The sequence below is a fragment of the Budorcas taxicolor genome, chromosome 5, assembly GCF_023091745.1.
Source record: "Budorcas taxicolor isolate Tak-1 chromosome 5, Takin1.1, whole genome shotgun sequence".
Taxonomy (NCBI): Eukaryota; Metazoa; Chordata; class Mammalia; order Artiodactyla; family Bovidae; genus Budorcas; species Budorcas taxicolor.
Window position 1 is genome coordinate 155215817 of NC_068914.1, and position 27073 is coordinate 155242889.

A 27073-nucleotide genomic window follows, 5' to 3' on the forward strand; every position below is an offset into this window, starting at 1 on the left:
GCTGAAGTGTCGCTTGTGTTTTCACAGAAATAAAAGTTATATAAAAGTAGTTACTTTATATGCCAAAGAAATAAGCTAATAAAACCTGAATTACATTATCAGTCTAAATGACTTATCTTGAAGTGTCAATACAATGGGCCTAAGTCCTGTATCCCTTGTTATGTGAGAAAGCCAGCACCCTTCACCAGGTTTTCATTATTGTCCCTACTTCCATACCTTTCTTTGATTTCCCCCACAGTTAAGGATCTTATGAGTAGAACAGGCTTTACTGAAGGTATGGAAGACAAAGGGACGATACCTTGCAATTAAGACTGTAACTTATATTGGATTTTGGATTGCCCTTTTCTTAAGAGGCATTTGGCCCACCCCCAAGGCCTCGCTGTTCCAGACTTGCAGCGTGATACTGTCTTGTGGGTTGCTCTGTCCTGAAGGATGCAGCTCCTACCCATTCCTAGACTCTGTCCCTTCCCCTCCGTAACCCCTATTTTCTCTTCTCCCCTACCTCCAAATTTCCATTAATTTCCTTTGCTAGGCAATTAATAGATCTCTCCTTTTGTAATCTGCATCTTCAGGGTTTACCTTCCACCTTTAAGGAGCTTATCAGAATATTTTCCCAAACAGAGGTAAACCTTGTCTCTGGGAAGCGTTCTGGAGCCAACTATTAAAATAGTAATTTTCCACTGTGCTATTATTATAATATTATAAAATTTAAGGTTTACTTTAGGGGTCATTAGGTTAATTACCTTGCTTCACATGGCATCATATTAAACTCTAGCCAGTAATTCTTAATCTAGTCCTTATTTCTGTTTTACAAAACTGACACTATAAAGTAGAAAAGACACCTTTTTTAGGGCATGGCAACCCACTCCAGTTTTCTTGCCTTGAGAATCCCCATGGAGAGAAGCTTGGAGGGCTACAGTCCATGGGGTCACAGAGAGTCAGGCAGGACTGAGCGACTAAGCACAACACATACGTCTTATTATTTTATTTTTATTTTTAATTGGAGAATAACAGATGCATTAACTTTAAAAAATCTTCGAAGGTCAAGTTCCTCACAACACTGTTCTTAGTACAAAAGTTGCTGTTGGGTGCCTGAATATTGTATCAAAAGATGGCTACATCAGTAAATTACAGAACAAAGACTGCATAATTACTGGGGAAATGATAATTTAATGTTCAGTAGAGAAAAATATTTCAAAATCTAAAATATAAGAACTGTATGTGTGTAGAAAAAAAACAAAAGTGAGGAGAGGAAGGAAGAAAATGTGACATTGAATTGGCAAAGTTGTGGCAGAATTTTTTAAAATTTGATTTCTGTTAATGTCATTGTGTTAGTATAATTACAAAGCTCAGAGGAGAGTCCCAAACTTCCCTTCCCAGAATATAAACCAGTGACTGTGTTTATGCTGCCGAGATTGTCTTCTGATCTGTAGCTTACATTTGTCCCACTGCCACTTAAGTCTGTCCTCCGTGTTCTCAGTAGAAAAGAGCAAGTGCCCAGAAGCGTTGGGAAGAAGCGCACCTGAGCTGCTGGCTCTCACAGCCCGTGTCTCCCTGACCCTAGCTCAAGGGTGGCAGGAAGCCAAGTAAACGTCCGGGCTGCGGAGAAAACTCAAGGGACAGGGGCCGTTTCTGTACAAGTAGATTCAGAAACAGCATTCTTCCCCCTTAGAGCCTGTCTTGCAGACTGATGGACTTTTCTGGTCTCCTGGTTTATAAGCATCTCTTTTCCTCTAAACTGCTTTTAGTAGCTTTTGCTTTAGGGAAAGTATTTCACATCACTGTAGTGGAAAGCTGCTACAGCCCCATGTGAAGGCAGATACCTGGGGATTTTGTTTAGCCTTAAAAAAAAAATGCTTGAAAATCTGGTCTCTAAGTGTTGTCAGCTCTTTTTCCACTGATTACTTAGACCGTTGAGGGAGGTCTTGTTACAGTAACTTGAAAAATGATGGACTTTACCTTTTAGCAGCTCAGGGAGTTCCTGACTTCACAGCTGCTGCTGAGAAGTGAGATTCATGCTGAGCAGTTTTAGTGAAGTGTTAGTTATAAATGAGAAAGAAAGGGGTTCTTTTCACGGTTACAGATAAACTATGTCTAATAGTTTGCACCTTTTTTCATGTTTGCTTTCTTTGCTTTTGTATGAACATTGAAGATGGATACTTGGGGTGATAAGTAATATTGACAGGGAAGGAGGAGGAGGAAGGCAAGAAACTGCATAGCTGGTGTAAGTTCAGGCTTCATTTGTGGACCTCAGAAAACACAAGGAGAACGCGTTCTTATTCCTCAGTGTTCTGTACTTAAACTGTGACGTGAAGTGAAGTCACTCAGTCGTGTCCGACTCTTTGCAACCCCATGGACTGTAGCCCACCAGGCTCTTCCGTCCGTGGGATTCTCCAGGCAAGAATACTGGAGTGGGTTGCCATTTCCTTCTCCAGGGGATCTTCCCGACCCAGGGATTGAACCCGGGTCTCCCGTATTGCAGGCAGACGCTTTAACCTCTGAGCCACCAGGGAAGCCACTTAAACTGTAGTCTTTTAAAATTGAGATATAATTCATGTACCATAAAAGTTACCCTTTAAAGTATACAGTTCAGAGGTTTTCAGTGTATTCACTTTTGTGTAATCATTACTGTCTAATTCCAGAATACTTTATCACCCCAAAAGAAACTGCATATCCACTGGCAGTAATTCCCTGTTTCCCCCTCCCTCCAGCCCCTGGCAGCCACTAATCTACCTTCTGTGTCTCTGGATTTGCCTATTCTGAGCAATTTATATAAATAGAGTTCCATGTTGTGTGGTCTTTTGTGACTGACTGCTTTCACTGAGCATGTTTTCAAGGTTCAACCATGTTGGCACATGTGTCAATACGTGACTCGTTTTTAGGAAGAATGATATGTTCCAGTGTATGGATAGATCAGGCCTTCCCAGGTGGCTCACAGGAGACGCACATTCAATCCCTGAATCAGAGAGCGTGCCTGGAGGAGGACGTGGCCCACTCCAGCGTTCTTCTCTGGAAAATCCCAGGGACAGAGGAACCTGGCGAGCTCCTCCACGTCGGCACGTGTCAGTGCTTGAGTCCAGTGTATTGGTATACCACATTTTGTTCACCCATTCATCACTTGATGGGCATTTGAATTGTTTCCACTTCTGGACTATTCTAAATAATGCTGTTGTGAACATTTGTGTACAAATGTTCAAATGTACAAATGTTTGTGTACAAACATTGTATACAGATGTTTTGATGTGGTATTATTTTTAAACACAATACCTCTGTACTTTTTCAGAAAAGAGAACATTTAAAATCAAAATGAAAAAAAATAAAATAAAATCAAAATGAGTAAGTCCCATACTCCTACCACTTAACCCAGGCATATTCCTTTTATATTACCTTCAATGTGTATGTATTAAATACATTTTAAATGGCTGAAATCACATCTTCATGATCTACTCCATTTTTCTTCTGTTCCCAGTTCGACTCATTACAATTAGACTTCCACCCTCACCATTAAAAATTAAAGCTCTCTGATAAATTGTACCAGTGTTTTATTAGCTCCTGAGGCAAAAGAAATAAAAGTAAAACTGAACAAATGGGACCTAATGAAACAAACAAGCTTTTGCATGGCAAAGAACACCCTAAATAAAATGAAAAGAAAAGACAACCTATGGAATGGGAGAAAATATTCGCAAAGATGTGACTGAAAAGAGCTTAATTTTTTCCAAAATATGCTTCTGCTTCCAATGAAGCTGTTTAGTTCAGTCTCTCAGTTGTGTCCGATTCTTTGCGACCCCATGGACTACAGCATGCCAGGCTTCCCTGTCCTTCACCAACTCCCGGAGTTTGCTCAAACTCCTGTCCATCGACTCAGTGGTGCTGTCCAACCATCTCATCCTCTGTCGTCCCCTTCTCCAGCCCTCAATCTTCCCAGCATCAGGGTCTTTTCCAAAGAAACAGCTTTTTGCATCAGGTGGCCAAAGTACTGAAGCTTCAGTTTCAGCATCAGTCCTTCCAATGAATATTCAGGACTGATCTCCTTTAGAATGGACTGGTTGGATCTCCTTGCAGTCCAAGGGACTCTCAAGAGTCTTCTCCAACACCACAGTTCAAAAGCATAGATTCTTCAGTGCTCAGCCTTCTTTATAGTCCAGCTCTCACCTCTGTACACGACCAATGGAAAACCCAGGCTGCATGTTGGCCAACACCTGGTGAAGGTTGCATCATCAACGAGAACCAGCAGTGGGGCAACCAGGGCACGAGGCATGTTGTCTGGCTTCCTGGAGTAGCTGAAGGATCTGTCCCTTCTAGTCAGAGCCTGACAAAACATGGTCCACTGGAGAAGGGAATGGCACACCACTTCAGTATTCTTGCCTTGAGAATCCCATGAATACTATGAGAAGGAAGAAAGATATGACCTGTCATAATGGCCATCTTTAAAAAGGCTGCAAGTGATAGATGCTGGAGAAGGTGTGGTGAAAAGGGAAACCTCCTGCGCTGTTGGTGGGAATGTAAATTGGTGCAGCCTCTATGGAAAAACAGTATTGAGGTTCCTTAAAAAACTAAATATAGTTACTTCATGATCCAACAATCCCACTCCTGAGGCATATACCTGGGGAAAACCTTAATTTGAAAAGATACGAGCCCCCCAGTGTTCATAGCAGCAATATTTACAGTAGCCAAGACATAGAAGCAACCTAAATGTCCATTGAAAGATGAATGGATAAAGCTATGGTTTATATACACAATGGAATACTCCTCAGCCATAAAAAAGAATGAAATAATGCCATTTGCAGCAAGCTGGGTGGACCTGGAGATTATAATACTAAGTGAAGTAGGTCAGATGGAGAAAGACAAATACATGATATTGCTTATGTGCAGAATCTTAAAAAAAAATGATACAAAGGAACTTATTTACAAAACAAGCAGACTTGCAGATTTAGAGAAAGAGGGAGACTGGAGGATAGGGTAGAGTGGGAGTTTGGGGTTAATGGGTACACACTGCTACATTTAAACTAGATAATCAAGGGCCTACTGTAAAAAAAAAAAAGAAAAGAAAATTCATCTGTGTTGAGTGTTCAGTAGTTGTTTATTTACATAGATGTACCACAATTCTTTATCCATCCATTCACCAGTTAAAGGATATTTGTGTTTTCAGATTCTGGCAGTCGCAGCTGCCACAAACCTTTTCACACAGGTTTTTGTGTAAACAAAAGTTTCATTTCCCTTAGATAAACATACCTAGGCATGGGTTTGTTGGGTTATATGGTTAAGTATATGTCTAACTTTATAAGAATCTGCCAAACGCTCTTCCAAAATTGTGGTACCATTTTGCATTCCCACCAGCAATAAGTGAGAATTCTAGTTGCTCTGAATCCTCATCAGCACTTGATATTGTCAGGTGGTGGTGGTGGTTTGATTTTTAATTTAACTTTAATGTGTGTGTGTGGTAATAATCTCATTGTGGTTTTAATTTGCCTTCCTTAATGACTCATGGGTGTTGTGTATCTTTTTGGATGTTTATCATCTTTGTATCTTTGGTAATGCTCCTGTTCAAATCTTTTGCCCATTTTCTTTTTTAAATTGGATTGTTTGTTTCTAGCTTACTGAGTTTTGAGAATTCCTTATACTCTGGTTACATGTTGTTTATCAAATGTGTGATGTGAATATATTTTCTACCATCTGTGGCTTCTGATAATCTAATTTAATCAAATGTTTTCTTTTATATATCATGCTTTTAGTGTAATAGCTAAGAAATCTTTGTGTAACCAAAGTCACAAACATTTCCTCCTGTTTTCTTCCAGAAGTTTTTTTTTTTTTGGCTGCACTGGGTCTTCGTAGCTGTGTGTGGACTTTCTGTAGTTGCGGCACACAGGCGTCTCTTGTTGCAGACCGTGGGCTCTGGGTGCACAGGCTTCAACAGCTGTGGCACACAGGATTAATTGCTCCATGACGTGTGGGATCATCTCTGACCAGGGGTTGAACCCGTGTCTCTTGCATTGGCAGGCAGATTCTCAACCACTGGAGTATTTAGGGAAGTCCATTCTTTTAGAAGTTTTGTAGTGATTTTTCTAGGCCTATTTGTTGACAAGACTGTCCTTTCTCCACTGAATTACATTTGTATTTTTGTTGAAAATTAATTACTTTCCTAGGGCTGCCATAATAAAGTATCACAAACCGAGTGACTTAGAACAACAGTAATATTGTCTCTCAGTTTTGGAGGCCAGGAATCTGAAATCAAGGTGTCAGCAAGGCCATGCTCACCCTGAAACCTGTAGGGGAGGATCCCTCCTTGTTTCTTCCAGCTTCTAGTAACCCCAGCCGTTCTTTGGCTTATTACACCATGATCCAGCCTGTGTTCCACATGGTGTTCTTCCATCTCTCATATCATCTCTCTCTTAAATCTGTGTCCAAATTCCCCCTTTTTAAAAGACATCAGATATAATGGATTCAGTTCAGTTCAGTCGCTCAGTCGTGTCCGACTCTTTGCAACCCCATGAATCGCAGCACGCCAGGTCTCCCTGTCCATCACCAACTCCCGGAGTTCACTCAGACTCACGTCCATCGAGTCCGTGATGCCATCCAGCCATCTCATCCTCTGTCGTCCCCTTCTCCTCCTGCCCCCAATCCCTCCCAGCATCAGAGTCTTTTCCAATGAGTCAACTCTTCACATGAGGTGGCCAAAGTACTGGAGCTTCAGCTTTAGCATCATTCCTTCCAAAGAAATCCCAGGGCTGATCTCCTTCAGAATGGACTGGTTGGATCTCCTTGCAGTCCATGGGACTCTCAAGAGTCTTCTCCAACACCACAGTTCAAACGCATCAATTCTTCGGCGCTCAGCCTTCTTCACAGTCCAACTCTCACATTCATACATGACCACAGGAAAAACCATAGCCTTGTCTAGACAGACCTTAGTCGGCAAAGTAATAATGTCTCTGCTTTTGAATATGCTATCTAGGTTGGTCATAACTTTTCTTCCAAGGAGTAAGCGTCTTTTAATTTCATGGCTGCAGTCACCATCTGCAGTGATTTTGGAGCCCCCCAGAATAGTCTGACACTGTTACCACTGTTTCCCCATCTATTTGCCATGAAGTGATGGGACCGGATGCCATGATCTTCATTTTCTGATATAATGGATTAGGGCTCACCTTAATGAGGTCGTTTTAAGTTGGTTAAATCAGCAAAGACCCATTCTCCAAATAAGGTCATATTCTGAGGTACCGAGGAATGGAACTTCAACACACCTTTTTATGGGGGACACAAATCAGTTCATAACTCCAGTTGACCACGGGGATGGGTCTGTTGCTGGGTCGCCTCTTCGTTCCACTGATCTGTGTGTCCTTCCTCTTGCCAGTGTCACCCAGTACGCCATGTGTTGGGTTGGCCGAAAAGTTCATTCAGGTTTTTCTGTAACGTATTGTGGACAAATCTGAATGAACTTTCTGGTCAACCCAATAGTTTTATAGTAAGTATTGAAATCAGGTAGTGTGAATTCTCCAACTTTCTGCTTTTCCAAATTATTGATATTTTGAGTATTTTTATTCTTTTGCCTATGCATTTAGCTTTTAAAATCAGTTTGTCAGTTTTAGCAAAATATCCTACTGGGATTTTGATTGGAATTATGTTGAATCTTTTTCTTGTTCGCAGTCTTAGGGGGACAGCATTCAGGCATTTATCTGAAGTATGATATTAACTGTAGGATTTTTGTAGATGCCTTTTATTAGAAAGTGTCCTCTATTTCTAGATCACTGAGAGTTTTTATCATGAATGGATGTTGACTTCTGTCAAATGTTTCTTCTGTATCTATTGAGATAATCATATAGTTTTTCTTTTTCAGTCTGTTGACATACTGAATTACAATGATTTTTAAATATTAAACAACTTATCTTGCATTCCCAAGATAAACTCTACTTGGTCGTGATGGTATTAATTTTATGTATTGTAGAACTTACTGGCAAAAGTTGTTTAGAATATTGTTTTATTGCCCTCTTAATGCCTACAGGGCCTGTAGTAGTATATCTTCTTCATTCCTGGTAATACTGGTAATCTGTGTCTTGTCTTCCTGTTCAGTCTGATCAGTTTGATTTTATTGATTTCAGAGGAACAGATTTTGGTTTCATTGATTTTTCTCTCTTTTTGGTTTTCTATTGTATTGATTTTGTGGTTATCTTTATTGTTTTTTTCTTCTGCATACTTTGGACTCAATTTACCAATAAATTCAACAACTTGGATAATAGTAAAATTCCTTGAAAGTACACAAACCATCAAAGCTCACTCAAGAGAAATAGATAATCAGAATAGCCTTATCTCTATTAAAAAATTGTAGTTGAAAATCTTTCCATGAAGGAAACTCCAGGCACTGGAGACTTGATAGGTGATTTTATTTCAACATTTGAGGAAGAAATAATGCCAGTTTCTATACAATCTTTTCCTTAAAGTGGAAGAAGAGGGACTAAGTCCCAGTCATTCTGTAAAGCAGATACCATCCTGATAGCAAACCCAAGAAAGGTGTTAACTAGGAAAGAAAACTACAGTCAAGCCTTCTTTATGAACATAGATGAAAAGTTCTTAAAATTTAAGTGAATTTCCTTCCACAATTTCTGAAAAGGAAAATATAATCACGATGACTCAGTAGGGTGAGCTTTAGGCATTATTCCTCACATTCCTTGCAGGTGGCTCTCTTCCCAACCTTGGGTCGCTTACACACACACACAGACACACACACTTCACATGAAGATTTGAGGGTGCTGTCCGCAGATTTCTGGAGTTCTCTGCAGCTCTCTGCTCTACATATTCAGGCTGCTTCGGTGGCTTTTAGCTCTCAGCAGCTCCTTGGCCCTCCGGGGTGCCCAGTCCTGACTGCATACTCTCTCCAGGTGGCCACAGAGCTCAGCTCAATTGTTCTGTCTCTCCCCGGCTTCACTGTCCTGTGCAGCCTGTCGTCCAGTGTTTGGAAGCCATAGTTTCGTGTATCTTTCTGGCTTTTTAGCTGTTCGGGTTGGGAAAGTAAATCCAGTTCCTTATAGCTCCATCTTGGCCAGAAGCAGAAGTCCGTAACTGGAATATGAAATGATTATATCACATTTTACAGTGTCAGTATAGCCAGATCTTATTAGTTCCCATATTATCTGACGTATAAATTGGGCTCGTGTTTTTGTTGTATAGATGATGCTGAAGTAGACCTTTTCATGCACATACTTTTTTGCTTCTATTGAATTTTTTCCTTAAGATAAGTTTCCAGGAGAATATTACTGGATCAAAAGGTAATTTTAAGAATTGCATTTATGTGTTTTAATCTGCTTCCAGTATATTCTTTGTTATTCAAGTTTCTGCCTCTTAGTACCCCTGTGACAACAGCAGGGCCACCAGTGACCTGGCTGCTTCAGCCAGCTCCCAGATGGCTGCTTTCAGGAAGGTTCCCATAGCAACCGGAAGCTGGAAAAACCTGCCTGCCCAGATTAGTGATATCACTTCCAGCTCCTGTTGGGAACTCAGGGATTCGGGGGCAGTTAGTGAGAGAAATGGCCTATATATATAATTTGCAGAGAGTCTTTAAAATATATCGAGTCTGGCCTGTTCTCACTGTTCCCACAATAGCAAAGCCAACGTCATTCCTACTGCGTCACCACCCCCTGCCCTGCAGTCTCTCTGCACAGCAGCCAGAGAGAACTTTTAGATCCGGAGTCAGATTGGGGCTCACCGCTGCTTAGGACCCGTAGGAGAATGAGACCCAGCTCTCTGTTGCGCTGTAAGGCCCTCCTGAGCCGGCTGCCCCTGCAGCTGCTTCCGCCTGCCATGTACCCTGCTGCTGCTCCTGCCGCCTGGATCCTCCTGCCTCAGGAGCCACAGGACTTGGCTCCCATTTCCTTTTGTTTGGGTCTTTGCTTGGATGTCACGTAATCCTCAGAGAACTTTTCCTAATCACGTTAGCTATGTGGCCCCTTTCTCCTGACACTTCTGTACCTCTTCCCTTAGAGGACTGTAGCTAGCACCGTCTGGCAGCTGTTTCTGTGTTCGCCATCTGAGTCTCTGTTGGGATGTAATTGTGGGGACTTGCGTTTTCATTTTTGCATCTCATCCCTGATAGCCATGCTTGGCTCATGGCAGCGCTCAGTAACTGCTGAGTGACTGAACGAACAAGGGGCAAGCCAAGGTCGGGAAAGATAGTTGCATGCTGAGAACTGCCTTCCCAGCCCGCTCCGTCCTCCACAGACAGCACCCGCTTCCTCCGCACATTCTCCACCCTTCTGGAGGAAACAGCCAGGTCACTACCTCTGAGGCGCTGGTGACGAGAAGTGTTTCTGATGATCTCAACTGGCATGTGTTACACTGAACCATAGGAAGTTGTTGTTTTTTGAGGTTGTAATGGATGGTTTTCAGCAGTTGTCATATGGCCTTTAGTAACCTCAGTGTAGAGGGTCCAATAATTAACAGTAACCTTCCAGAAGTTAGGAGGGCTCCTGCTTATCGCCTGATGCTTCCTGAGCATTCACTGTGTGTCAGGGCAGTAGCGCCCTTTGTGTTCTCACGCCATCCTCATAACCATTTTAGGACGTAAGTACTGTTATTCTATCCAGTCTGTGGAGAAGAAAACTGAGATTCGAATAAGTGATGTGAATGTGCCCAAGGTTATAAGCGGGGAGCCACAGAGCTGGGGTGTGAATCCACATCTCTCTGACCAGAGAGGTCTTCACTTGAACCGCAGCACCATCTGGCCCTGCACAAAGGTGGCAGAGGATGAGCTGGAGAGCCGCGCCCTCCTAAGGCTGATGCCCCAGCAGCGTGCTTGCCCAGGGCTCCGGGCCGCAGCGGCGTGGCCGAGCTCGGGGGTTCTTCCCCAGCACTGCCGAGCTGGTGGCCGACCGCCAGCCTCTCAGCGGGTGCCACGCCGGGGACACGGTTATCAGCGTCCGTTTGGGAGACTGTGCGTGGGTCTCCTCTCGGCTTGTTGCTCATGTGTGAGGACTGGAGATAATCTGCATCAGAATATGCTGTGAGGATGAATGCTGACATGATTTTAAGAACTTCTGGCTTTAATGTAAAAATACTTGCTCCATCCATCACAGAATTCTGATTCAAACCAGGCCCCACATATCTGTTACACTGAAGGAAGACATTACGTCTTCCTTTCGCAAAGCAGACAGACAGGTCTAGGACGGCTGGCCCATTAGGGAAGTGGGTTCTGCCATCTGTTTCTCAGCAGGACTTGTCTGGAAGCAGGAGGGCTGCCTCCCAGGTGGGCCATCATGATGAGCATTTAGCTCATACATGGCCCAGTTAGGTTGTGACTGGGCAGGAGGAGGGGCTGGTGACCCAGCTGAACTGCCCTTGGGACAGACTGATTAGTTTTGGCCCCAGATTTGCAAGTGTGTCTTTATAGAGAGCTAAGATTTTTTTCATGTGCCTAGTTTTCAACGTATGCTGGAGTAAAGGGTCCATAGGCTGATGTTTTCTCAGGGTGCCCTCGATGGTTCTTTGACTTCCCTTTTTGTTTCTTGCTCACTCACCTGATCCTTCGAGTTTACCCAGAACTCTGCAGACAGCAGGGAGGAGAAGAAGCCAACAGCTGTCACCTTCGAGCTCCTGTCACCTGAAAAATGGCAGAAGGATGTTTAGGGCTAGGTGGATATGGTTCCAAAACCTAGACGGCAGCTTGTCCTAAAAGATTTCAACCACATCTCCATGGTTATCTTCTGTTTATGTTACCTTCCTTTCATTTCAAGGTTAGAAGTAAAAGGCTTCATTCAGAAAAAGGCTGAGAAACTGCGTTTCTGTCGAGGCTCAAGCAGGTGGTGATAGGTTCTTTCTGAAAGGAGCAGGTGAGAAAGTGAGAGGAAGCCCTGAGCACTGATGCCTCCGCTGACTATTGTTTTAAAATTGAGATACAAATCACATGGTACAAAGTTTACTACTTTTAAAGTGGATAATTCAGTGGTTTGAATATTTCATGCTGTTGTGTGGCTAATCACCACTCTCCAATTCCAGACCAGTTTTCACCTCCACAGATAGATACCCCGCACGCATCCTTCCCCTGCCTTCTGCCGTCCCCTCTCCTCAGCCCCTGGCAGTCACTAACCTACTTTCTGTAACTGGGGATTTGCTTCTGCTGGATATTTCTTTTAAATAGAATCATACCGCTGTCCATCCTCTTGTGACTGGCTTCTTTACCTGAGCATACTGTTCTTAAGGTTCACTATGGTGTGGCATTCTTAGCACTTCATCCCTCTTTACGGCTGACTGATACTCCTGTGTGGACATGCTGTGCCTTCCATAAACCCCTGCACCGGTTCGTGGACACACGGGCTGTTACTGCATTTGGGCCAGAACGCGCGGTTCTGCTGTGAACCTCCATGTAGTTTTCTGTGTGGATACCTGTTTTAACTTCTGTGGGTAAATAACTAGGAGTGGAATTCTGGGGTCACATGGTAACCCTATATCTCACCTTTTGAGGAGCGTCAGGGTGCTTTCTGCAGCAGCTGCGCCATCTGACGTTCCCACCAGCAGCAGAGGAGGCTTCCAGTTTCGCCACATCCTCGTCAACCCTAATCATTGCCTTTTTGATGATAGCCGTCCTCGTGGCTGTGACATGGTCTCTCACTGTGGTTCTGATGTGCATTTTCCTGGTGACTAATGATGCTGAACATCTTTGTACCTGCTCACTGGCTACTTAATATCTGTTCTTTGGAGAAATGTCTGTTCAGATCTTAAGCTCGTTTTTAAAAATTGGGCTATTTGTCTTTTTATTGTTGAGTCACTTTTTTAAGAGGACAAAAAGAGAGAGGCAAGGGTTTAAACAATAACAGGAGATTTAGTTAGATTGCAGCTTCATAGTTTTCCAGCTGTGAGTGCTGAAAAGTGTGGTGGATGAAGTGGAAACGCCAGAGTCAGGTGAGTGGAGGTACTGACTCAGACGTGTTCTAAGTGATTCCTCAAAAATCCTGGCTCGGAGGAACCTATTCACGGAAGTTTCGGCAGTGTCTGGTCTTTGTTTTCTGTTTGGGGGGCGTTTGCTTGGGCGTAGAGCATCAGGAAGTCTGTCTGTGCGGTCCTCTCCAGCCGCAGGAGTGCGGGGACTGAGCAGACTCTCCTCTTGGCCCACAGAGCTGTCGAGAACAACAGTTTTATAGCCTCTTCACAGTGTCTTCCTCTTGAACGAAACGTTGAGAACAGTAGGCTTTTTCTTTCAAGTGAGACTTTTCTTTCCCTGTCAAACATTTCCCTTGCCACCGCCCTGGACCAGCATAGCAGTCTATGTATAGAAAGGACCCCCTGCAGAGGGGCTGTGGTAGATGACTTTCCCCTCTGCACTCCTGCCCGAGCAGATGTTTCTGGACCAGATGACACTTGAGGAGCCTCCCAGCTCTGAGACACTAGGCTAGGAAACCCCAGTCTGGATCTGCAGAAGATTCTCCTGTCCTCTCCGCACAATGTCAGGTGGGAGGCAGGGGCCTGGCTTGGAAGCGGGGTGACGGGCCCTCCAGGGGGAAAGGAGTCTTACCCAAGAGGACCTTCCCGGTGGGAGGGAAGCACGCTTGTTTCCCACGGACCTTTGAGGGTCACGTGGACCGTCCAGGTCAGAGGTAGAGAAAGGAGGAAGTCTTCTGACAGGCCTCGGGGGGCGGTTACTGCCACTGTCTCCTGTTTCCCCGAGTCCCTGTCCCCCTCTCCCTGCAGTCCTCATACGCAGGTGGAAGGAGAGCCGGGGAGGAGGGCGGTTCCGTCTGGAGCACACCGCTGGTCTCCTGTAACTGCCTCCAGAAGCTGCTCGTTGCTGGCTTTCTCCGCTCCCCCGTCCACCCCACTCTGGACGGTCCAGTCCTTTACCGGTGGCGCGTGGGGCGTGGGGGTGTCTCAACCTGCATTTCCCCTTGGATACTCTGCATTGTGTTTATCTCCTATTGCTGGTCTTCCCTGCTTTTAGGAAGTCACGTGCCTTCTGCCAATGGCCCCTTCTCAGCCCTAACTCCGAGTATGTGGCCCCAGGAGATCCTGGCCAAGTGCGTGCAGGTACAGCAGGCTCAGCGGCCCTGCCCCACACTGGGCGCCCGGGGGCCACCATCTGCTGCAGGTGTCTGGGAGGGGAGCCACTCCCCTGTATTCACGTGGGCCCCAGAGACAGCTTCTTAGCGCCACAGCCTCTGTGAGTCAGGCATTAGGTTGGAGAAAAAGTAAGACCTCTGCTCTCGGTATTATGGGGACACGAAAACACATAAAATGTGTTTCTTGCCTTGACCTTATTATCTTTGACCTCTGAGGAAAACAAGGAAAATGCGGGGAGAATTTGAGAGGGTCGTGGGCCCCGTAGCTGACAGATGACCACGGGAGGCTTCAGGGAAGGCTGGGAGGAGTGCAGTAGTGCCGACCTTCCCACCCCCGGCTCCAGGAGGAGGCGGCCGAGGAGCAGCCAGAGGTCCGCTACGACGAGTTCGGGTTCCGCGTGGACAAGGAAGGTGAGACTGAGCCCCTCGGGGGGTAACCTGCCCCTGTCCTTGTTGGGGAGCACCAGCTCTGTGACCCCATGACACTGCGGTGGCCTCGGGCTCTGGATGTTTCACCCTGATGTTCTAGAATCATGCACAAAGCCACAGCTGATGCTGATGCTATTACAAGTATACGGAGTCCTCCAGGATATTTTTGGTTTTGGAGAGGGCGAGGTTCCCTTTTTTCTTTTCTTTGCCACTCTGCACAGCTTGTGGAATCTTAGTTCCCCAACCAGGGATTGAACCTGGGCCCTTGGCAAAGAAAGTGCTAAGTCCTAGCCAGTGGACCACCAGGAATTCCCTGTTTTTGTCTTTAAGATTAATTTTATTGATCGTAATATGATAATAAAAGCAGTAATGTTCATTATAAAGAATTTTAAAAATACATCAAAATGTAAAGATTAAAACAAATCAATCCTTAATCCTACAACCTGCAGATAACTGCTGACATTTCAGTGTGGTTTTTCCTGGCTTTGTGAGTGTCCGTTTGTACCTTTCATAACTAAGATGGTATCATATACGTGTTTTTATATTGTTCTTATATCTCTTCACCTTATTCCATGAGCAATTGTCTGTCAGTTAAGATATTCTTTAAAGAATATTTTCTGTGACTGTGTACTGTCCCATCGTAATGGGCTGGTCATCGTGTATCTGCGACCAGTCTTCTGTAAGCGAACCCCAGGCCATCCCCACTGCTTGCTGCTCTCGGTCGCCACGTGGGCGCTTGGGAGGCCGTCTGCCAGAACCCAGGGTGGCCTGCTACTGACTGAGACCAGCCGTCTGCAGGTCACGCACATTTCCAGTTCTGACGAGTCTTCCTTGTTGTCTGGTTCATAGGCAGGTATTTATGAGTTAAAAGCTGCGCCTGAGAGGAACATAGGGAACTTTCTAGTATGATGGGAGTATTCTGTATCCTGACGGGGACAGTGTTTAGATGTTTGTTTATTGGTCCTCGACAAAGACGAGGCCAACAGGATTTTCAGGGCAGAAGGGTGAACACCTAGGGAGCAGGGATGGCGGGCTCATTGGTCTGGTTTAGGGGAGACAATGAAGAGCGCAGATTTGCTATCCAGGGTGCCAGGGAAGTGGCTGGAAAGGGGGCCGTGGGTTTCAGCAGTGAGATCTGGGCAGTGGACCCTGAGCCTGGCCCTCTGCTCTCGGAGCACAGACAGCAGGGTCACTGTTCCCCCTCTCCACAGATGCAGATGGCACCCCCTATTCCGGCCAGCTGCTGGAGGACCCCCCCCAGAGGCTGCGCTGGCAGGCCCACCTGGAGTTCACCCACAACCACGACGTGGGGGACCTCACCTGGGACAAGATTGCCGTCTCGCTGCCCCGCTCGGAGAAGCTCCGCTCCCTGGTGCTGGCCGGGGTCCCCCACAGCATGAGGCCACAGGTGAGGCAGGGGGCCACGGAGGCCATGGGGACTGGGGCCCCACGGGGACTGAGTGCTGTGCCGTGCCCCCTCCTCAGCTGTGGATGCGGCTGTCTGGGGCCCTGCAGAAGAAGAGGAACTCCGAGCTGTCCTACCGAGAGATCGTGAAGAACAGCTCCAACGATGAGACCATTGCCGCCAAGCAGGTGAGGCCCTGTGGTGGGGGCAAGGAGTGGGGGGAGGCCCCTCAGGGGTGGCCAGGAGGCAACCTTAGGTAGTCCTTTCACCCGTACACCTGTGCCTGGAGCCAGCTTCTTCCTTGGTTCCTCTAGGGGTTGGGGGGATAGTCAGAAAAGTCACCATACCCAGTGCATATTAGGGTCCCCTGGAGACTTTAAATGCAGGTTTCCAGGCTTCTTTCTAGAGATTCTCATTCCATAGCTCTGGCTCCAGCCCCAGGCTTCTGTAGTTTTGTTGAGAAGGTCCCAGTGAACCACCGTGGCCTCAGCTGCACACCAGCTGGGCTCTGACCCCCAGGGGAGGAGGGTTAACTTTGACCCAGAGCCTGAGGACCCCCCCTTCCTGGGAGAGAAGCCAACCTGAGGTTTGCCCCACACAGGGGTCCCTGGCCTCCTCCCCGGGGGCCTCGGTGTCGGGGGTGCGGAGGCTGTGCCGCTGCAGCTGCGCCTCACCGGCTCTTGTTGTGGGCGGGCTGCCGGCAGATCGAGAAGGACCTGCTCCGCACTATGCCCAGCAACGCCTGCTTCGCCCACGTGAGCGGCGTCGGGGTGCCCCGCCTACGCAGGGTGCTCCGAGCGCTGGCCTGGCTCTACCCGGAGATCGGCTACTGCCAGGGCACGGGCATGGTGAGCACAGCCCGGGGCGACCCATCTCACCGTCGGGATGGGAGGCGGGGAGGAGAGAGTGGCGGGGGCGTCCAGAGCAGGGAGAGGGCTGCCAGGTGCCTGAGGCGGGCACATGGTCTGTGGCGTGACCCCCACAGAGGCCACCTTACTCTGATGGGTCCTCCCGACAGTGTGTGGAGACCTGGGTAGATGCCCCTGGTCCCCCTGCCCTGCCAGGTGGCTGCCTGCCTCCTGCTCTTCCTGGAGGAGGACGACGCCTTCTGGATGATGTGCGCCATCATTGAGGACCTGCTCCCCGCCTCCTACTTCAGCACCACCCTGCTGGGTGTGCAGACGGACCAGCGCGTCCTGCGGCACCTCATCGTCCAGTACCTGCCTCGCCTGGACAGGCTGCTCCAGGAGCACGACATTGGTGAGGGCCCGACCCGCCTCTGCTCTGGGTCCCGGGGTCCCAGCTTGGGCTTGGGTGCCGCGGGTCTGAGACCTTGGGAAGTGGCCGAGGACAGTACCTGGCGGCTCAGGAGGAGGAAGGGGGCGTGCCCCCCTGCGCTGCTCTCTTGCTCTCTGCAGCCCTGGCTCCTCCACGCGGGCCTGGGGGACGCCCCGCCCTGCAGCCCCGCCTCCTCCACGCGGGCCTGGGGGATGCCCCGCCCTGGCAGCCCACCGCCCCTGGCCCCGCCGTGTGTCCGCAGAGCTGTCACTCATCACACTGCACTGGTTCCTCACGGCCTTCGCCAGCGTGGTGCACATCCGCCTGCTGCTGCGCCTCTGGGACCTGTTTTTCTACGAGGGCTCCCTGGTGCTGTTCCAGGCCACACTGGGCATGCTGCGCCTCAAGGTGACGGCCCAGCCCTGGCGTCAGAGGCGGCTCCCTGGCAGCCCCGCGGGGCCGGCCCTCCGCCAGTCCGGGTCACGGCCTCCTGCGGCCTGAACACCAGCCCATTGGGGGGCGGGGGTGTCTCTCAGGGGCAGGGCCTCCTTGTGCTCAGCTTGACCGTGCAGGGAAGTCACCCCGGTGGCTTGGGTCTGCCAGGCGGTGACGCCCGCCCTTTGCCCGGCCCAGGAAGACGAGCTGATCCAGTCGGAGAACTCGGCCTCCATCTTCAACACGCTGTCAGACATCCCATCGCAGCTGGAGGACGCGGACCTGCTGCTGGCGGAGGCCATGCGGCTGGCGGGCTCGCTCACCGCGGTGGCCGTGGAGGCCCAGCGCCGCAAGCACCTGGCCTACCTGCTGGCCGACCAGGGCCAGCTCCTGGGCACCACCGCCACTGCTAGCCTCTCTCAGGTGGGCATGGGAGGGAGGAGGCCCCGCTCACCTCCGCCCCTCAGCTCCCAGGGCCCAGCTTGCCCGGGTCACTGCTGTGGAGGGACCACCGCTTTGCCCTTGGCACGTCTCTGCCAAGAGCTACCCTATTTGGGTGTAGAATAGACCCAGGTTTGATTTGACCCTCAGAGCTGGCATCAGAGGCCACGTTAGAGAAGGCAGCATGAGTGAGATGCCAGCCGGGCCTCGTGTGGGAGGGCTGTGCTCGCTGCCCCTCTGTGCTGGTGCGCCATCTGAGTGCTGAGTGCCAAGCCCTGCTGACCTGACTTCGTGCCCGCAGGTGGCCTGGGTGCTGGGCGCCCGGCCCCACTGACCTGGCTCCGTGCCCGAAGGTGGTCAGGGTGCTGGGTGCCCGGCCCCGCTGACCTGGCTCCGTGCCCGCAGGTGGTGCGCCGCAGGACTCAGCGGAGGAAGGCCGGCATCACATCGCTGCTCTTCGGTGAGCGCTCCGTGCAGGCGGCTGGGCGCTGGGCTGGGCTCTGAAAGTGGGGCAACGGGGGTGATCAGACTCACGCCCCATGTGGACTCTGTGCTTCCTTGGAGTCGGGACGAGGCGCAGCCATGGCTGCTATTGTCTCGGCCTTGCAGGGGAGGACGACCTGGAGGCGATGAAGGCCAAGAATATCAAGCAGACGGAGCTGGTGGCCGACCTTCGGGAAGCTATCCTGCGTGTGGCCCGCCACTTCCAGTGCACAGACCCCAAGAACTGCAATGTGGTGAGTCTCGGGGCCCAGCCATGGGTGCAGGGCTTGACCGGGGCCCCACTTCCCTGGCCCTGGCCTGAGCAGTGGCCTTTCTGCCGCCCTGGCAGGAGCTGACCCCGGACTACAGCATGGAGAGCCACCAGCGGGACCACGAGAACTACGTGGCCTGCTCGCGTGGCCACCCGCGCCGGGCCAAGGCCCTGCTGGACTTCGAGCGCCATGACGACGATGAGCTGGGCTTCCGCAAGAACGACATCATCACGGTGTGTGGGGAGCGGGCGCCTTCCCTTGGCAGCGGGTGGGGCCAGAGCTCCGACCCAGGACAAAGCCAGGCAGCCGGAGCCGAGCTTCGCATGCTTTTCCTTGGCAGATTGTCTCTCAGAAGGACGAGCACTGCTGGGTGGGTGAGCTGAATGGCCTGAGAGGTGAGGCCTCCGTCTGGTCTGTGTCATGCCGGGCCGGGGGGAGGGCGGGCCAGGCCGCAAGGCTGCGGCGGTGCGGGGTGTGCTCGGTGTCTCTGTCGCCCTGTGTCCTCAGTCCCGTCGGGGGTGGGAGAGCTCAGGATGCAGAGCCGCGCGCCTCACGGGCTCTGCTTCTCCCCCAGGCTGGTTTCCAGCCAAGTTCGTGGAAGTCCTGGATGAGCGGAGCAAGGAGGTGAGCACGCACATGAGGTGGGCCTGTCCCCGGGGGCCGTACTCCTCCTACCCTGAGGCTGGTGCCCTCCTGGGCCCCGGGCTGTGTCCCCCGGGCATGTGGAGCGCTTGTGAGGATGGGGAGGGGCTGGCTGAGGCCCTCAGACCTCGTCCTCCCCACTCAGTACTCCATCGCGGGGGATGATGCTGTGACAGAGGGGGTCACAGACCTCGTGCGAGGGACCCTCTGCCCAGCCCTCAAGGCCCTGTTTGAACACGGACTGAAGAAGCCTTCGCTGCTCGGGGGCGCCTGCCACCCCTGGCTGTTCATTGAGGAGGTGAGTGTCCGGACTCCGTGGAGCTGGTGGGGAGGTGGACCTGCTCAGCCGGACTCTGTGGCTCTGACCTGGTATCTACCCTCGGGTCCCTGACACTCACCGTGCCCCCCAGGCAGCGGGCCGGGAGGTCGAGAGAGACTTCGACTCCGTGTACTCACGCCTGGTGCTGTGCAAGACGTACAGGTAACCTGGCGCCTGCATCCTCCTGCAGGTCGCCCTCCTGGCAGCCTGGGGCCGGGGATGGGGCGGGGGCGTGGCCCAAGCCCACTAGGGCGGTGCGGGCAGCTCTGGTCCCCCCTCAGGTTGGATGAAGATGGCAAAGTCCTCACCCCAGAGGAGCTGCTGTACCGGGTAAGGGGGGCCGTGGGTGGACTGGCCTCTAGGGTGGGCAGCTGGGGACACCTGAGTGACCGCTGTGCCCCCCAGGCTGTGCAGTCTGTTAACGTGACCCACGACGCCGCACACGCACAAATGGACGTGAAGCTCCGCTCCCTCATCTGCGTGGGGCTCAAGTGAGTGTGTGTGCACCCATGAGCAGGGTGTGTGTGTATGTGCGTGCCCCCACGGGGGGCGGGGCTAAGCCGGGCAGACGGAGGTGGGCGGCGGCCAGGGTGGCTCCCGAAGGTTGTCCTCCAGCATGAGACTGGCCACCGCTTGGCAGGGAGGGATGCTAGGGCCCGTGAAGCACTGGTTCTAGTGAGGTGAGCAGTCAGGGCTCACCGGGGACCTGGCTGCAGGCTGACGGATGCCAGCCTTGGGTGGGCCAGGCAGAGCATGGGGTTTCTGGACTTGCCACCAGGCGGAGGGGTGGTGTCCAGGCTGCGCTGACCTGGGGCAGGGGCCCCCGAGATGAGCTCAGAGCATGCCATGGAGCTGCTGGCCAGTGAGCAGGCGCGTCACTGGCTGAGCGACCAGCGGGGCTGAGGGAGGTGGTGATGGCGCCTCAGACGCAGGAGGGGTGGTGAGGGGTGGGGGCGCGGGCCGCTGAGCGGGCGCCCTCCCTGCCCCCAGCGAGCAGGTGCTGCACCTGTGGCTGGAGGTGCTCTGCTCCAGCCTGCCTACCGTGGAGAAGTGGTACCAGCCCTGGTCCTTCCTGCGCAGCCCTGGCTGGGTCCAGATCAAGTGCGAGCTGCGGTGAGGAGACCCTGGGCTCCTGCAGGCCCAGCCGGGGGGTGGCTGAGCCCTGCCAGCGTCTGACAGCCCCCCTTCGCCCTCCAGGGTCCTCTGCTGCTTTGCATTCAGCCTCTCCCAGGACTGGGAGCTTCCTGCAAAGAGAGAGGTGGGTGGTGGGGCCTGCCTCCCAGGGGACTGTGGCAGTTGGGGCAGGCTGGCATCAGTGCCGGGGGCCGCCTCCCCCAAGCGTTTCTGGGTGGCCGAGGCCTCGGGGGCCCTGAGTGCTGGCGCTGCCTGTGAGGACCACCCTGGCCCTGCCACCTGGCTTCCTCACCGTGTGCCCAGCAGCCGTGACAGGAGGGCTGTCTCATGCAGGAGGAGAAGAAGCCCTTGAAGGAGGGCGTCCAGGACATGCTGGTGAAGCACCACCTCTTCAGCTGGGACATCGACGGGTGACGTGCTCCTCCAGGGGCTCCCCCCCCCCCCCCGCCCCCACAAAGCAAGGAGAGAACGGCCAGCTCCAAGCTGCAGGGTCGAGGGGAGGACATGCTCCAGAGTTCTGACTGGGCACCGTGGTGGTGGGGCGGGGGGGGGTCAGAGTGGCAGAGAAGGGCAGAGGGTGGCAGGAACAGGTAGGAGTGCCCTGTCCTGCCAGCGTCTTTACAGAGGCCCTGCGCCCAGCTCCACGAAGCCAACCAAAAACCTCATGAGGTGGGGCGCCAGCTTTGGGCTGTCAGGTTTTGCTCAGGAAGAGCGTGGGGGTGGCTGAAGGCTCCTGGGCATCCGGGATTTATAAATAAACTCTTGTCTCTGAGAAAGCACCTCCCTGCCTCCCATCCAGTCAGGGCGTGGACACCTGGGACCCAGCCCTACCGCCCATGTCTTGTCTAACGTGGATTGAACGAGATGGACCAGCAAGAGGTGTTTTTGTTTTTATTTTAAAAAGTTCACACAGCTATCCCACCTCCGGTTTTGGTGACTCCACCCCTCGTCCCCTGTGGATGACTGTGACGGGCAGGAGGCAGCGGCCAGAGCCTGAGGGCCGCCTCGGGCTCCCCTGCCAACCCTGGCCGTGGTGGCTGCAGTGAGGCAGCAGACGGAATGTGGGCAGGAAGCACCCCGCCCTCGTGGCACTGATAAGGAGCAGGAAGCAGGAGGGTGGGGCTCGGGCTGTGGCGAGGTGGCTACACGTCAAACACACGTGATGGGCGGGACCGCGGTAAGCCGCGCCCGGCCCTGGGAGCAGTGGTCTCCAGGCCCTTCTGTGCAGAAGGCGGGGGCAGCTGCACCCACCCCCGCCGAGATACATGTGTATACGTATGGCGATATATAACAGAGGTATGTACACCTGTACAGAAACTGCCACCAACCATACATGGCTGCGCTACAGCAAGACACTAGGAGGCAGGGAGCCCCTCCTGGGAGGCCTGGGACGCTGGTGTTGGCGCCGCGAGGATGGTGAGGTAGAGGCGCAGCCCGTGCCCCCTCGGGGCAAGAGAGGACACGCGGGCCTGGGCTCTGCCTCAGCCCCGGGCCTCGCCTCCTGAGCAGACCGCAGCTGGCAAGTGCACCCCGACCTCACAGAAGGAGGTCAAATAGAAGCCCGGCCCATGCAGGCCTCCGCAAGCCTGGGGCGGGGCCCGGCACCGCCTCCCTGGAGCGGGCAGGGCCTGTGATTGTCAGGACTTCCAGCCTCACGGAGGGGCGGGATGGGGCTGGAAAGGGCCGGGCGCCCCGGCGTTCCCGGGGCCTCTAGCCCTCCCACCCCCGGGAGCTACAAGCAGGAGTCCCAGTGCAGCTGCAGGTCGTGGCCGTCGAGGAAGTCCGTGGAGAAGAGGCTGGGGGCCGTGGTGCTGAGCGGGGCCAGGCTGAGCACCGGCCCGCCCGACGACAGCTCCAGCCAGTCCATGCTGTCCAGGTGCCCGTCGGCCAAGTCTAGGCCCACACCGCTGGGCTCAGGCGCAAAGTGCAATTCCGAGGTGTCCATGGGGGATGGGGGGTGGTCCAGGATGGCGGAGCTGCTCAGCATCTGGCTGTGGAGGTCGTCGATGAGGGAGAGGGGTTCCGGTCCCTCGTGCCCGCCAGTCAGCAGCGGCAGCCCTGTGCTGCTCTCCAGGAAGTCCTCCAGGCGCCCAGGCAGGGCTGGCGAGCCCGACGGCGGCGGGGCGGCCTGAGGGAGCTCGGCCGCCGGCGAGGGCTGGGCGGCCAGGGGCGAGCCGCAGGCTGCTGTGGGGGGCGCCTTCTCTTTCCCTGGCTCCTTGAAATCCGCTGAGATCTCTGCCAATCGAGAAAGCAAAGGGGCGTCAGAAGCCAGCCTGAGTGTGACCTGCAATTGGAGTTCCCCTTACAGCACATACAGATATTAGCTCAAAATGGGCCAAAGACCTAGATTTAGGAGCCAAGACTAGAAAAGAAAAGGGAACATCTCTGTGACACGGAAGTCAGTAGTGATTTCTTGGTTGTAACACCAAGTGAAAGTGAAGTCGCTCAGTCGTGTCCGACTCTTTGCGACCCCATGGGCTGTAGCCCACCAGGCTCCTCTGCCCGTGGGATTTTCCAGGCAAGAGTACTGGAGTGGATTGCCATTTCCTTCTCCAGGGGATCTTCCCCACCCAGGGATCGAACCCGGGTCTCCCGCATTGCAGACAGATGCTTTACCGTCTGAGCCACCAGGGAAGTCCTCAACACCAAAAGCATAGGCAGAGAAAAAATAAACTGGCCATCATAAAAATTCAAAACTTCGTACATCAAAGATCACTATTGAAAAGACCATACAGCAACTATACTTCAAAAAAGTTAAAATAAGTGAAAAGCCAAGCCATGGAATGGGAGAAAATACTTGCAAACCGTGTATCTAGGTAAGTGATTGATACCCAGAATAACTCCAAGAACTCAACAAAACCCAACTGGAAAATGGACCAAGAACAAGACATTTCTCCAGAAGAATATGCACAGGCGGCCTATAAGCACATGAGAAGATGCGCAACACTAGTAATATCAGGGAAAGACAAAAATTTGAGAATGAGTGTTGGTGAGGATGTGGACCAACTGGACCCCTTGTGAGTGGCTGGTGTGAATGAAAATAGTGCAGCTGTGTGGAAAACAGTCCTGCAGTTCCTCCAAACGTGAAACACCCAGAATGACTCAGCTGGCAGCTCAGCCTCCACATGCGCACCCCAAAGAACGGGATCACGGACTCACACCAGTGCTCCAGGACAGCGTTGCTCACAACAGCCAAAAGGCAGAAACAGCTGAAAGTGGGTGAAGGGATAAGGAACACCCCACACGTCCAGTGGATGAAGGGATAAACACATTGGTACTGACACAATGGAACACTATTCAGCCCCAAAGAAATTCTGGTAAAAGCTACATGGAAGAACCTTGAGGGTATTATGCTAAGTGAAGCCAGCCAGAGACAAGGAGAAAGTGGATGACTGCACTCCCACCCGTTGAGAACAGTCAGTTCCAGACACAGGAAGCAGAAAGGGGGGGAACAGGGAGTTAGTGTGAAGGTGACGGTCAGCACGGGACGATGCAAGAGTCCTAGAAACAGGGAGCAGTGATGGCTGCACAACCATGTAAATGAACCTCATGCTGCTGAGTTTGCACCTTTCAAAGATGAGTATGGAGGAAAACCATGTTACATATATTTTATCACAATAAAAAAAAAGTAATGCAGAAACCAGGCTTGCTCCTTGGCCCTCCAGGTCCCATCCCAGCCGAGCGCCAGATGCCCAGCCCCGCTCCCCGCCTCCCTCTCCCTCACCTCGCCTGCGCCCCCCCACCTGCTGGCGCCCTCTCCGAGGCTCTGAGGCCCTCTGGGGGCAAACAACCCCAGCTTCCTCCTCTGCCGTCTCTTCTCAGCTTCCCACAACCCCGCCCTCCCGAAGCCTCAGCGCCACCAGCCTTAATTAGGAACGCACCCCAGGCCCCCACTGCAGACCCTGCAATCCGGGGAGTCTCCCCAAGATCAAAACCAGTGACCTCGATTGTTTTGTAATTGAGGTTAAATCCACCACTTTAAAGTGTCCAAGCTCATGAGCTCTTACTCTTCCTACTGACAAAATTAAATCCCTCAGGAGAGAAGCTGCCTATTTCTCTGCCCACGCAGACACGCCCCTGGGGTCTCCTTCACCTCCAGACCACCAGCTCGTCCCACCAGCAGGCAAACGCGCCTCCTTTTCACACCCACCCCTTTGAGGGGGACCCCCTGCAGAGAGCAGTCTAGACCTGCTGTCTCCCACAGCCCCAGCCTCTCCAGCTGGCTTCAGGCAGGCTCTGGCCGCCGACCCACTGTCTGGGCTGCGGTCACCGGCCGCCACCACGACATGGCCAGGTCTCGGTCCCCAGCTTTCCTGAACAGCCCTCAGTGGCCCTGGGCCTTGATCCTCTCGAGGGTGCAGCTCCCTCTCCGACCCCTGGTCAGCCTCAGCAGCTTGAACCACCACCCCTCCCCCCCGCCACTTCCTCCTCTCTGCACACCCAGCCTCCCGCACAGCCCCCCCTACCCCTGCCCTCAGCCCAGACCTCCCCTGGGCTGGCCTGGTGGTCCCCCCATTCAGTCTAGGGGCTGAGGCGCCCACGCCCCCGAGCGCTCACACTGCTGCTAACACCGTGCCCCTGGCCACTGTGTCCCCTGGCCACACACCTAACAGCCACAGGAAACTGAACTGGCTCTCTGCAGACGCTCCTGGACTCGGCCCTCCTGTGGCCCCCCTCACACCCCACTCTCCTGGATCACCAGCCTCCCCGTCTGCCCTTCCAGAGGAGCCACCCTTCACACGAAGCTGTGCTATGGCTCCCAGCGTCGCCCAGGGTCCTGGCGCCCCCAGGCCTCTGTACCACCCACACCCACTCCAGTCCGCCCTGCAGCGCTGAACAGCACCCAGCAACCCTGACCCCGACCACCCCCCCACCTGGGACCCTTGCCTCCCCTGCTTTTCTTGACGCTCCGACGGACAGTTTGTTTTATTCCTCCATCACCTCCCCACAATAGGCCGCAAGCCCCGCAGACGGGGGCGTCTCTCTCTCACTGCCTCACCCTGGGCTGTGGGCACAGCGCTGGGCACGCGGTGCAGCGGCTCAGGATAAGACAAACGTGTGCTGAAGATGCCCCCCACGGGGCCCTGCCCAGCTTCTGGGACGCGCCTCACACACCGCTGCCTCCTGAGTACTTACCAGGCCTGCCAGGCATTGTGTCAAGAACCAAACCAAACCCAATCACCCAAGCCCAAGGTGGAGACACCGGGGCAGGCAGGAGGGCGGGGGAGGCAGCGTGGGGCCTGAACTTTACCTCCACTCTGAATCAGAATGTCAAACAGGTCATCCATCTGCTGGCTTGAGGAACCATTCTCCTGTGGGCCAAAGATCAGAAAAACATGAAGACCTACCACAGGAAGCCCCAGCCTGGCTCAGAGCAGACCCTCCCGGCCCCGAGCCAGCAGTCAGGCCCCCGCGGGCTGCGCCAGGCTCCCACAGCCCACCCTCTCTCCTGCCCTGACACCCCCTCTCCAAGGCCTCTTGGAGGCCCCCTCCCATGAGACCCGGGGGACTGTGACCACCCACCCCGCAGGCCCCTGGCCACCCTCTTTACCTGCGGCCTGGGCTGCTGGCTCACGGCTTCCTCGTAGCCAGGCGGCTCCTTCTTTGGCTGAGAAGCGGGGGTCCCAAACAGGGGCTGGGGTGGGGGCTCCAGGTCCATGCGGCCCGGGGGGCCGGGAGCTGGAGACTCAGGCTGGGACAGGGGCTGAAGGAAGACGAGAACCACGGCCGGCTGAGGGCGGCAGCCCGGGCCCCGCACCAGGCAGGCAAAGCAGGGAGCATCCACCTCCGCCCAGGCCAGCGGACGGTGCAGCTGCACGCGCGCTCTCGGGGAGCTTCGTGGACACCCTCGGGGAAGAAGCCATACAGGATGGGGGTGGCCCTGACCTCTGACCCTACCGAGGACGAGTGGCTCCCTGGGAGCCCAGGGCACAGGCGGGGGCTCCAAGCTGACCGCCCCTCCCCTTCCCGGAGCTTCTGCTCAGGGCCCGGGTCCCTTCCGGAGTCCCCAGGTCCTGTCACCGCCCCCACCCCCCAAGCCCTGCAGGGCTGAGGCCACACAAAGCCTAAGCAGGCTTACCTTTGCCCCGGGCTGAGCAGAGGGTCTGGGCTGTGAGGGCGGTGGCAGCAGGGAGCCAACTGCCAGCGTCGCCTTGCTGGGGGACAGGTGGCCTCTCTGAGGGGAAGAGGGGCAGGGCTCCCGTCA

General features: G+C 53.0%; 2 protein-coding genes across 8 annotated transcripts in view; one reads left to right on the forward strand and one right to left on the reverse strand.

Annotated features, from left to right (window-relative positions):
- The window catches only part of SGSM3 (small G protein signaling modulator 3), a 33983-nt gene extending 12224 nt beyond the window's left edge, over positions 1-21759 (forward strand). Inside the window, exons 2-22 of one of the 5 annotated variants that reach the window (XM_052641224.1) lie at positions 13314-13425; positions 13913-13998; positions 14375-14441; positions 15671-15867; positions 15945-16052; positions 16569-16712; positions 16929-17124; positions 17405-17550; positions 17776-18000; positions 18424-18478; positions 18628-18755; positions 18851-19006; positions 19114-19168; positions 19348-19397; positions 19561-19713; positions 19826-19896; positions 20016-20064; positions 20140-20225; positions 20725-20847; positions 20932-20992; positions 21202-21757. In XM_052641224.1, the coding sequence (XP_052497184.1) occupies positions 13419-13425; positions 13913-13998; positions 14375-14441; positions 15671-15867; positions 15945-16052; positions 16569-16712; positions 16929-17124; positions 17405-17550; positions 17776-18000; positions 18424-18478; positions 18628-18755; positions 18851-19006; positions 19114-19168; positions 19348-19397; positions 19561-19713; positions 19826-19896; positions 20016-20064; positions 20140-20225; positions 20725-20847; positions 20932-20992; positions 21202-21282 (2244 nt within the window). In that variant the 5' untranslated portion in view covers positions 13314-13418 and the 3' untranslated portion in view covers positions 21283-21757. Of the gene's footprint in view, positions 1-13313; positions 13426-13912; positions 13999-14374; positions 14442-15670; positions 15868-15944; positions 16053-16465; positions 16713-16928; positions 17125-17404; positions 17551-17775; positions 18001-18423; positions 18479-18627; positions 18756-18850; positions 19007-19113; positions 19169-19347; positions 19398-19560; positions 19714-19825; positions 19897-20015; positions 20065-20139; positions 20226-20724; positions 20848-20931; positions 20993-21174 lie in introns of those variants that run through there. The other 4 variants (XM_052641225.1, XM_052641226.1, XM_052641227.1 and 1 more) reach the window with 4 other exon arrangements.
- A 13-nt stretch (positions 21760-21772) lies between these two features.
- MRTFA (myocardin related transcription factor A) overlaps positions 21773-27073 on the reverse strand; it is a 203811-nt gene continuing 198510 nt past the window's right edge. For all 3 annotated transcript variants that reach the window (XM_052641223.1, XM_052641221.1, XM_052641222.1), the window contains 4 exons: positions 26948-27043; positions 26420-26572; positions 26120-26180; positions 21773-23103 (listed from right to left, as the gene is read on the reverse strand). In XM_052641223.1, the coding sequence (XP_052497183.1) occupies positions 22601-23103; positions 26120-26180; positions 26420-26572; positions 26948-27043 (813 nt within the window). In that variant the 3' untranslated portion in view covers positions 21773-22600. The remainder of the gene's footprint in view (positions 23104-26119; positions 26181-26419; positions 26573-26947; positions 27044-27073) is intronic.